General features: G+C 38.8%; 1 protein-coding gene across 2 annotated transcripts in view; it reads right to left on the bottom strand.

Moving 5' to 3' along the window:
* The window catches only part of NCBP1 (nuclear cap binding protein subunit 1), a 35,678-nt gene that overhangs the window by 2,396 nt on the left and 22,768 nt on the right, over nt 1–10,514 (bottom strand). For both annotated transcript variants that reach the window (XM_042452311.1, XM_042452312.1), the window contains 10 exons: nt 8,139–8,201; nt 7,626–7,700; nt 6,421–6,524; nt 4,743–4,865; nt 4,139–4,241; nt 3,248–3,341; nt 2,645–2,748; nt 1,393–1,507; nt 771–917; nt 188–301 (listed from right to left, as the gene is read on the bottom strand). In XM_042452311.1, coding sequence (XP_042308245.1) covers nt 188–301; nt 771–917; nt 1,393–1,507; nt 2,645–2,748; nt 3,248–3,341; nt 4,139–4,241; nt 4,743–4,865; nt 6,421–6,524; nt 7,626–7,700; nt 8,139–8,201 — 1,042 coding nt within the window. The remainder of the gene's footprint in view (nt 1–187; nt 302–770; nt 918–1,392; nt 1,508–2,644; nt 2,749–3,247; nt 3,342–4,138; nt 4,242–4,742; nt 4,866–6,420; nt 6,525–7,625; nt 7,701–8,138; nt 8,202–10,514) is intronic.

The raw sequence follows: 10,514 nt of genomic DNA, 5'->3' as shown, positions 1-10,514 counted from the left end.
GTCTCTTAGCATCAACAATCAACTATATTTATAAATATTTTAGAGATTGTCTAGTGACAACTGCCTGTTGTGCCTGAGAACTCAACGTAGTGCTTTGGAACATACATTGCTAGTGAATGATTAAACAGATCAGTTTGTCCAATTATTTTCTGGTGAACACATGACTTTTGACAGCTCAGCGACTCACCTGCAAGAAGATCTGCTCCAGTCTCTCTATACAGTTCTTGTACCAAGGTGTCATTACATCAATCTCTCCTGTTTCACATCGCACTAGATGCTCTGTCAGAATCATGATGAAACGCTGGGAAAGAACAAGTTGAAACAACTGGCTTAACAGCAACTTTTAAGTACAAAAAAATTAATCTCCACAAACAAGACAGAATCTACATTAACCCAGAAGAGAAAGAAGCAAAAGTTATTTCTTGTTCACGCAACACATCATGGTTAAATACAGAACAGCACAACTGTTGAATCTAACTTTTCGTATCATATTTGCAAATGCACAGAATTCCTATTATACTATAAAATAAAGGCTGTAATGCATACTCAGTCTTGGGTCCTCCAGATGTTTTAGACTTCAACTCCCAGAAGCCTCAGCAAACTATGTCAATGGTCAAGGATTCTGAGAAATGAAGTGAAATCTGGACGATCCAAGGCTGAAAACCACTGCTTTAGAGTTTGGTAAGCAGATATTCATGCCTCCCTCTCAGTATTCAATCAATCTTCTATTACCTTGTTTTCTATTAGTCCCTGAATATTTTAATTTTTACCTGGAATATTACAAGGAAGAGGTTTTTTTGTTCACTTTGAGCTGATTCAACTTTTTCTTGCAGGCGTTCTATCTGTTCTTCGAGAGGCCCATCTTCCCTGTCGATGCTTCTTCGGTCATCGTCATCATCATCATCATCACTGTCTCTCTAGATTGAAAATTCAAATTTTGTTCAAAATTCAAAATTAGAGTCATCGGGATTCTGGAAACTAATTAGAGGCCTGAATTTACTTTCCCCCCAAAAATTAACATGTAAAACAAAAGCTGTACATCCTGCAAAGAGAACAGTCTCACAATGGACTTGTGAAATTAAATTCCAGAAGTTTGTAGCTTTAAAAAAAAAAAGGAATGAGCAAATTTAATGAAGATAGCTAAATCTTAACAAACCTAAAGAGAACCTCTACATTCAAAGAAAATATATCTCTAAATACCATATGCTAAGGAACAGAGGATGGCTGTAACCACCATTATGCTCTAAGAGGGACCTCCAGCTGACCAAATTGACAAACAAGATGCTGCATGTCACTTGACACAAAAGAACAATTCTTGTATTATTAATGCAAGTGAGAGGTAATTTCAAGAAACGTTTATTTCAATAGGTCATGAGAAAAAAATCAACTCACACGCTTGTGTTGTTTGGCTAATCTTGCTTTGGATTCTTCTAGCTCCTTTTGGATCATAACCACATGCTTGTTCATCTTACGAATAGTTGAGTGTAAGATTTCCCAGATATAAAACCTAGGAGAAAAAGAAGCAGAAATTACTTCTTATGCACACAACATAATTTGTTTCAAACATCAGGCCAACAGACATTGAACATATGTATGTACTCCTGTGAAGCTGGGCATCAACTCCAACATACAGGATACTGTGGCTACGAATAAGCAATTTGCACAATTACTAGATCTCTCTTTCTAGCAGGTTTAAGATGCACTTCATATGTGATGTTTTCAGATATGTTTATCCAGAAATATCATACAGTAAACCTTTGTGCACAGCCATGAATATACTATAGGTACATCTGACACGAGTTGCGACTGGCTGTGTCTTCTTGTCCATCACACATGCTGAGGTAAACCAAGGTTGCTCAGATGCACAAGGATATATAGGTCCTATTCCCTTTTATAAATAGAAGACACTGGATAAAAGGGATTTTAAAAACCATAACTGTAAAACAACAACAACAACACAAACAACTTTCTTCATTCAAGTTTCAAAAAGGCTAGGTAAAAGATTCTTAGTCAGTACAAACAAGACAATGGCATAGAGCCAATGGTGGCACTATGCTGGAAGGACATTTCACCCTGCCAGACTTACACTGGCTCTCCGTGAAACATATTTGTTATTGTCTAATATTTCAAGCACTAAAGCAGGGATGGACAAGGAGCTGGGGGGGGGGACATAATGGCTCCCTGCTGGACCATGGAATTGCATCTTCCCCCTGCTGTACCTCCCTCTCCTCTCTGGAATTATTTTAAAAACCTTTTTTTTCTTTTTACTTCAAACACTTTGCTATACTCTAAGAGTGGGAAGCAAAGTTCCCGCCTTTATTTAAACTGGAGGTGAACTGGAGTTGATTTCTGGTTCACTTCCTTGGTGAATAAAGCCCCTCTGTTGGGCCTGAAATAACAAAGGGAAGGAAAACATAGCAAAACAACTCCATATTGGCCCATCTTCCCAATTTCCACACTAAATCTTATGCTATAATAAATTTGTAAATATTTAAGGTGCCTTTGAACCTTTGCTGCTTTTGCTGAAAGACTAACACAGCCCAGGAATAATCTTGCCAGCATTTTCAAACTTTTGTCAGTTACTTTCAAACTGCAAAGTTTTTCTTTAGAAAAGGGTTGGATTGGGTGATTTATATTTAATTACCTTGTGAAATCATGAGCCAGCTCTGAAGAGAAAATCCAGTTTGCCACTGCAGCACAATCCACAATCTGTGTGCGAATCATCTTATCCACCAGTACAGCAATCATCTAGGTTATGAAGGAAATGGCATTTCATCAAAATGAAGTGCTTGTTTGTTACGGAGATCAAGAAAAGTGGAGGCAAACTGCCTATGCAAGACAAGACACAGCACCATCTCATGGCCCCACTGCTTCCTTCCTTGAACTATCTTACAGTGTTGACAGTTCAGAAGATACTATCTTCCTCCTAAATGTTATTCACTATACAACACTTTGTATTCTGAATAAAAACCAGAGGCACAATCCAGCTCCTTGCAACCCAAAATCTTTATTTTTGGAAAGTATTAAAATGAGAAAACTTTGCCTTGAAGTGTATGCTAGAAAGTGAGACACAGGTTTTTCAAGGATTTAGAGCCTTGTTTAGCAGTATATCTAAATCCCAATGGGACCTAAATATATATATGCATCAGAAGAAAACATTTTGGTTTTCTTGTCTATAGTGAATGGGTGCAGGACAGCACGTTCCTTTTGAGTGAGTGAAGAAAGAAGGAACCCTATAAATTCTCACCTGTGGATGATTCTTCCATACTTCATACATAACTCTGAGGACATGAAGCTTCCCTTCATCACTCTCTGCCAGTGTTTTGAAAACTTCACGAAATCTTATTGGAACAGAAAAACAGCAATCAAGGGCTGTTAAGATGTAAAGAAAATTGTCCTGTCTTTTTTTGGCCCAGCTGTGAGATTCAACAGCTGGCTGCTAAGCAGTGTTGGACCATACTGTTGAACAGCAAGACTGGGGAGAGAGGAGCAGAATAGTGCAGTTTACCAAGATCATTTTGTCCTCTCCATTTTTATAGAGTAGAGAAGATCCCCTTTTGGAAAAGGAGGTGACAACAACTGTGTGCTTTGTCAATATTCAGAAAAAACTCACAGACAGTTTCTGCTGACAGTCAGAAAGAGGAGCTGGGGACATCAATCTCCTAATCTAAAGCATCTCCTTCAAAGTTTACCAGATGACCACAGGTAAAATGAGACAACACAATAGTGCCATCATATCAATGACCCAGACTGCTGTACTAAAGCACATTCTCCCGCTATTTTTATTTTGTTACATTTCAATTCTGCATTTCCACTAAAAACGGTATTCAATGGACTGAAGAACACTTTAATGATATCTTAAGAAGCTGCTGGTGAGCCATAAGGATGGGAAGAACCACAGGATCATAGGTCATATGAGACCCCAAGCTACCAGTTGCCTGCATGAACTGCATGTTAGAGAAAAAGAGGTTACATGGTTTTAAAAAATGGATACTAGAATTTTGTAAATTTCTTGAGATTTGTGCCTGTGTCTCAATTTCTTCCTGCTTGTTAAAAGTTAGAAAACCATTAAAATTGGTTATATGAACAGAAGCAATCTATTTTACAGAAACATAGGCAATCTCATGGCCATACTTACTTTCCCAGAGCACTGAAGGAGTGACTCAGTGACTTTGCAGCTAAATGCAGTAGTGTCTGGACAAATACTTCTATTTTTAATGGATTGAAGGAAAACCCTTCATCTGAGGGGGGAAAAAAGGAAATTATATTTAAATGTATTTCCAGTAAAGACTTAAATTCAAGTCTGTGTAGGGTTGAGTATCTTTCTGCCTCTCTTAAAAACAATTCAGTACTTATGTCTACATTAACTAACCTATGACTGAATGCATCAACAGGTTTCATAATTAATTTTTCTTGACTCCAATTTTAAATTCCACAAAGAACAAATCCCCCAAACATCAATATGTTTACACTATACAATACATAACTATTGATGTTAAATATCTACTGCCTGGAGATTCCCTATTATATGAACACAATCACTCCGATACGCTATTTTGATACTTGCAAGACCAAAGGGGGAAAAAACTACTGTACTGGAAATCTACAGAGGCGTAGCTTAATCCTACTTTTTGCTGGATCATTTAAAGGTGCAATTCAAATCAATCAATATTGGTAGGATACAAGGAACCAGAAATGTGGAAGAAAGGACTACAATGTGCTAGGTATGAAAAGCTTTTTACCATCGTCGTCGTCCTGATTAGGATTGGGCACATCTTTCAAAATAGTGAAGATTTCATCATTGCTTGCTTTATTTTTAATGGCAATGTTTAGACACAGTGCAACATTATATCCTGGAAGAGACTCTGCAAAAAAAGGGAGAAGCAATTATCCTCACAAAAAATCATGGCTAAATTGCCCTTAAGCTCCTTTCTTTTTGAACTGCACAAAGATTTCAAAGACACCATACCAATAAAACTAATTTCCAAATCATAATTGGCCCTCCTTTCTTCCACCAATCTAGATTTTATTTTTAAAAGTTGTAAGAACTCACACAGCACCTTTGCACAACTGTCAGTTTTCTGGCACAGCAGATTGCTAGATCTCCCAAATTCCTTGAACTCCGCAAAGTGTAAACACGGGCTCATGGATTCTGCAGGAAGCTGACAAAGGTAGTGGTCTTGAAAGACCATTGCCTTTTACACCGACGAGTAAAATAAATGTGGCCAAGAACTTTATTATTTATTAGGAGTTGCTTTTAAGTGTTTTTGGCTTTTTCAAAGAGTAACCCTAAATATAATAAAACCGAACTATTCGTAGTGTTTCATGGCTGGGTGTCACATTTGCTACAGATGGATTAAACATCTGGATTCAGAGAAGTTATCTGCTTCTTCCCTTGACAGCAATATAGTTGCATTTCAAACTGTAACGAATACAAGTATACCTCAGTTAATGAAGTCAATGTGTTCCTAGGCATTACTTTTACTGAAAATTTAGTACTAAAGGCAGAAATAACATGGAAAGAAGAGGAATAGGTTCCTACACCACAAAAAAGAAGAGTAGTTCAACATGTTTCAGCCAACTCCTTACTAAAAACAGACAACATGCACATGTGAAATTAAACAACCTGGTCAGGGAAGTGTCACATAATTAAAGGAAAACATTTTGAACCTCCTAGAGATCACTTGAAGGCTTCTTCCAAAATGCATTGAAGGATGATTTTATTTTTCTTCTACCAGACTCCATGAGCTGGCTAAAACTAAAGACCTATTTTATTAACATGCTGGTGATACCTGGTGAGGCAGGCTTAAATGCTCTCCTCTTTTCTTTCTCAGTAAGGAATTTTGGAAGCAGCTGCCGTTTACCTTGCCTATTGTAGACAAGGATACATTCTTACAGTAAGTTGGCTAGAGTGGAATCTCTTTGGCTGCATCTGCACTACAGAAATAATCCAATTTTGACACCACTTTAACTTCCATGGCTCAATGCTACGGAATTCTAGGAATTGTAGTTTGTTATGGCACCAGAGCTGACAGAAAAGGTTAATGTCCTGCAAAACAACAGTTCCCAGAATTCTATAGCATTGAACCATGGCATTTAAAGTGGTGTCAAATTGGATTATTGCTGCATTGTGGATACAGCCTTTCTCTGCTTAACCTATGGTTACTGTGAACACAGAGTTGCAGCCCCATACTGAAAGTCTGTGTTTCTTTAGCCTTCCTTCAAGATCTTCCCAATGCTGATACTACTAAAAACTTCCATCTAGAGAGAGGATGATGAAAAAGGGTCTGGGTAGGCATAAAATTTTTGTATAACTTCATCAGAAGCTTTGTTAACTGAGGTATACCTGTATCTCAAAAAACAACTATCCCAGTTGTTGTTTTTTAAAGAAAAGAAATTATTCCACAATCATATACATACTGTTACTTTCATCTCCATATTTATAAATACATGTTGGATTTGCAGGAGTAAGGACTGAAAAAGTAGCAGGGACAATATCTACAATTCGCTGATGATAGGAAAGCCTGAAAAAAAAGCAAGATTTGGCAGAAAGTGGTCAAGTGATACTTTTAGCATGATATAATACTAGAAGCATAACCACATCAAGCATTTTATAAACTCCACCCCAAGCTTTGGATAAAGCACAGATTTCAAATTTAGACAACAAAATGATTGAGCAACAAAAGTTAAAAATGGATAAACTTGGTCTGTATCTGTGCATCTGCCAGCATTCTACAGAATGGATGCAGAATGTGCTGCTCAGTAAAAGATTCAATGGCAGGGGGAGCATGTTCATAGTCCTAATAGTTGTAAAGATACGCTTTAAAGGTAGGGACAGCAATACTTGCTCAATCTCAAGATGTCAGATTTTCAATGGTGAAAATGCAGTTTCAGTGTCCTGCATGAACAAAGTACTACATAACAGTGTTTTTTTTGGGGGGGGAGGGGCAAAGAGTATTGGCCAATAAATAAATAAATAATAAAAAAGTGTATGTTTCCAAGTTTAAGTAGGATGGATTTTTTTCTCCTCGAAATGTGTAATGCACAGTTTAATTTTATTAGCAGAGAGTACAGAAAGCTTTGGTATCAACTTGATTTACTGTAACGGTAGCCCCAAATTCATTGCGCTAGCTTAAAAGTATAACTTCACCCATGACTGCTTCTAAGTTCTTGAAACAGACAGCAATACTATGATATGTTAAAAGAAACACCCGAACTAAGAGGTGCATATTTTCAATTTAAAGGTGGCTATCTAAAAGGGAAAGGAAATATCCCTTTTTATTAACCGCTCCCCCTTCTCCACCAGAATTCTTCTCTAGCATGGGACTTATTCTGGCAGAGCGTTAGAATCCAGTGGAACAATGTATGGAGGAGCAGCCTTCCATCTACTCTGCAGAACTAAGAAACTCTCCAGAGCCCTGTTTTCTAACTCCATGGGAAGAAAAGGGAATTCTGTTGGCACTGGCACTGAAGTGGCACTGTGATTTCAGTCAGGGCTGATTGTTTATATAGAATATTTATTTACAATCCTTATGGTCTTATAGTCCTTATGGTCAGCAAACACATTAAGCTGGAATTACCTTTTTCTTGAATTTTATCATTTGCAATTCAGAGACTTCACTCACCTCATACATTTTTCCAATACTTCTCTTACAAACTTGGGTCTGGGCTTATCAAGATTCTCAGAAAGACAGTCTGACCTATCATTTAACAACAAAGTTATGCAACTGTTGTTACTCAGGAAAAACAAGTATGGAGGCTATTTTTCTAATATGTGTTAATATGTACTACAGTGCTTCCCTTGCTATCTGCAGAATCAGAGCCAGGACAACAGAAAATTAATACGGGATTATGGTTTATAAATTGTGGCATTAGACTTCCCCTCCCCCCAAAAAATTTTTTTTAACATGTATTTGTGGGATATCTATATTCTTAATTTCACAAGCAAGCAAGAATGTAAGTTTTGTAATGTGGCTAAGTTGCAATGTTTACTGGGGAAATTACTTCAAAAACAAGTATGTTCTTTAAAAATAAATAAATAAATAAATAAAAGCAATAAAATGATGTTAAATTGAAACAAACAGTATATACAAGAGTACATATAAAATCAATTAAAGATATAGAAGAGAAATACTTACCAGTCTTCCCAGCTCCAACGGAACTGAAAATTACTCAGATGGTGAGAAAACCAATTAATGAACCTTCATGGGAAAAAAAAAGTTTCAGTAACTCCTCCTTCTCAGAATCATAATAATTCCCTGTAACATTGCAAGTAATGTGACAATCTATCTGTGGAAACAGATTCATAGAAACAATGCTTGCAAAGTTTGAGAGAATAAACAACTTTCGCCAATTAAGAAAGACCCAGTAATGATTAGCACTTCATTTCTAGATCTCAAATTCTCACTGACATAATGATGGTACTTTTGATAATGAATTGAGGTTTGCCATTGGAGTACTAATTATGTATTTGTGTGGGTGGGAGAAGCTTCACATAATAGATCTGGAAGTGATATGTAATAAACATTACAGCATGCACAGTCAAAAATACAATGCAAAGTCTGATTGAATTATGTCAATAAGGCTCCAGGGAAGACCTATAAATATTACCATAATCCAAGTATATGCAACAGCCACAGAGGCAAAAGTAGAAGAGATTATATAAAGAGTCCAGAAAGAAACTGGACAACATAGCAACAAAAGATTTCAAGTTTATCATAGCAGACTGGAAAGATGGCAACGAAGAAGAATCCAAAACAGTAGGAAGATTTGGACAAGGTAAAAGAAATGTTGACTGAATTTTGTGAGGATAATAATTTATTAATGTACGCAAACAGCTTCTTCATACAACCAGAGAAGAGACTGTAGACATGGATATCACCAGATAGTAAATACAAAAACCAGACAGACTATATAATTGGAAGCACAAGTTGGAGCAGCTCTACTCTTGTGGCAAAAACTAGACCAGGAGCTGACTGTGGTACAGATCATGAACTACTTATATCGTAAATAATAGTAAAGCTGAAGAACAAAACAAAAACAGTCATCATACCAAAATATGATCTTAACATCTCAATAATGTCTCAACAGACTTTATAGATAAAGTAAGGAACAGATTTATGCTATTAAGCATAATCAACTGATAACTAGAAGTATGGTCAGAAGCCAGGGACATAATCAAGGAAGAATGCAAGAAGACACTTCTGATAACAAAACAAAATTTTAAAAAAAGAAAAAAGAAAAAGTCAAAAATAGGAAAAAAGGGAAAACACAATGGATAACAGAAGAAATGCTTCAAGCAGTAAAGGAAAGAAGCAAAACAAAAGGTAAATAGGAACAAAATCAGAACCATGCATGCAACTGTTCAATGACTAATGCTCAAGGATAAAGAGGACTACTATAATAATCAATGAAGCGAAACAAAAGACAGTAACAAAAAAGTCATCTCTTCCACAGGATATGACAACTCAAAGGGAAATTCAAACAAGAGGGCACGATGCTCTATGCTAAGAGGAACATACTACAAGACCAAGTAGAAATAAAAAATGAATGACACATGGAACAAGGATGCATATGAAAATGGACCCCAAATTCTAGAACAGGCATCGGCAACCTACGGCCCGCGGGCCGGATCAGGCCCGCGGAGACCGTCAGAGCGGCCCCAGGCCGTCCCTGCCGCCGATTGCCGCCACCGGCGCCCTCCTTCCCTCGCCCTGTGAGAAGGCTTCGGCCTTCCCAGGGGGCGGGGAGAGGCTGTGGGGCCGCGGGCCTGGCGAGAGGGAGGCGGGGGTCCCCCTCGTCCTTTTCCCCAAGCCTGCGGTTGCTGCAGAGCCGCGGGCCTGGCGAGAGGGAGGCAGGGGTCTCCCTTGTCCTTTTCCCCAAGCCCGCAGTTGCTCCACAGCCGTGGGCCTGAGGAGAAGGAGGCGGGGGTCCCCCTCGTCCTTTTCCCCCAAAGCAAGAGGCAAAGCAAGGTGGGAAATCACCCTCTTCAGGGACTTGGGTGCAAAAGGCGCGCTTCTTCTTCTTTGCTGTTGCTGCTGCTGCTGCAGGCGCCTTTTTCCCCTCTCAGAAGTTCCCGCGGGGGCGGGAGGAAGAGGAGGAAGGCAGAGAAAAAACAGAGGAGAAAGAAGGAAGGGAAACCCCTACCTTTCTCCTCTGGGTTTTTCTGCTTTCCTCTTCCTCCAGCCGTCTCTCCACTTCTCTCCCCAGAGTTTGCTTCCAACTCTCTCCTTCTCTCTCTCTGTCTCACACACACAAAAGCTCTGGCCCCCTGCCTGGCCCCACTGTTTCTTCCCCCCCCCCCCCCCCCACCCCCGTTTCTTCCCACCCCCCCCGCTTCCCCTCCTTTGAGCAAGAGTGGGAGAGAGGAGGCAGCCACGGGGTTGTTGTTGTTGTTGTGTGCCTCCATTTGCAAATTATGGAGACCTTGAGGCAAAACTATCATGGGGCTTTTAGGTCCAAAACAAGCTTTGCAGAAATAACCCACTTTGAGGCCGCTTTAACTGCCTTAGCTC

This window comes from Sceloporus undulatus, chromosome 2 (genome assembly GCF_019175285.1).
Source record: "Sceloporus undulatus isolate JIND9_A2432 ecotype Alabama chromosome 2, SceUnd_v1.1, whole genome shotgun sequence".
Classification (NCBI taxonomy): Eukaryota; Metazoa; Chordata; class Lepidosauria; order Squamata; family Phrynosomatidae; genus Sceloporus; species Sceloporus undulatus.
The sequence above is the reverse complement of the archived record's forward strand: the minus strand, read 5'-3'. Positions and strand labels throughout refer to the sequence as shown.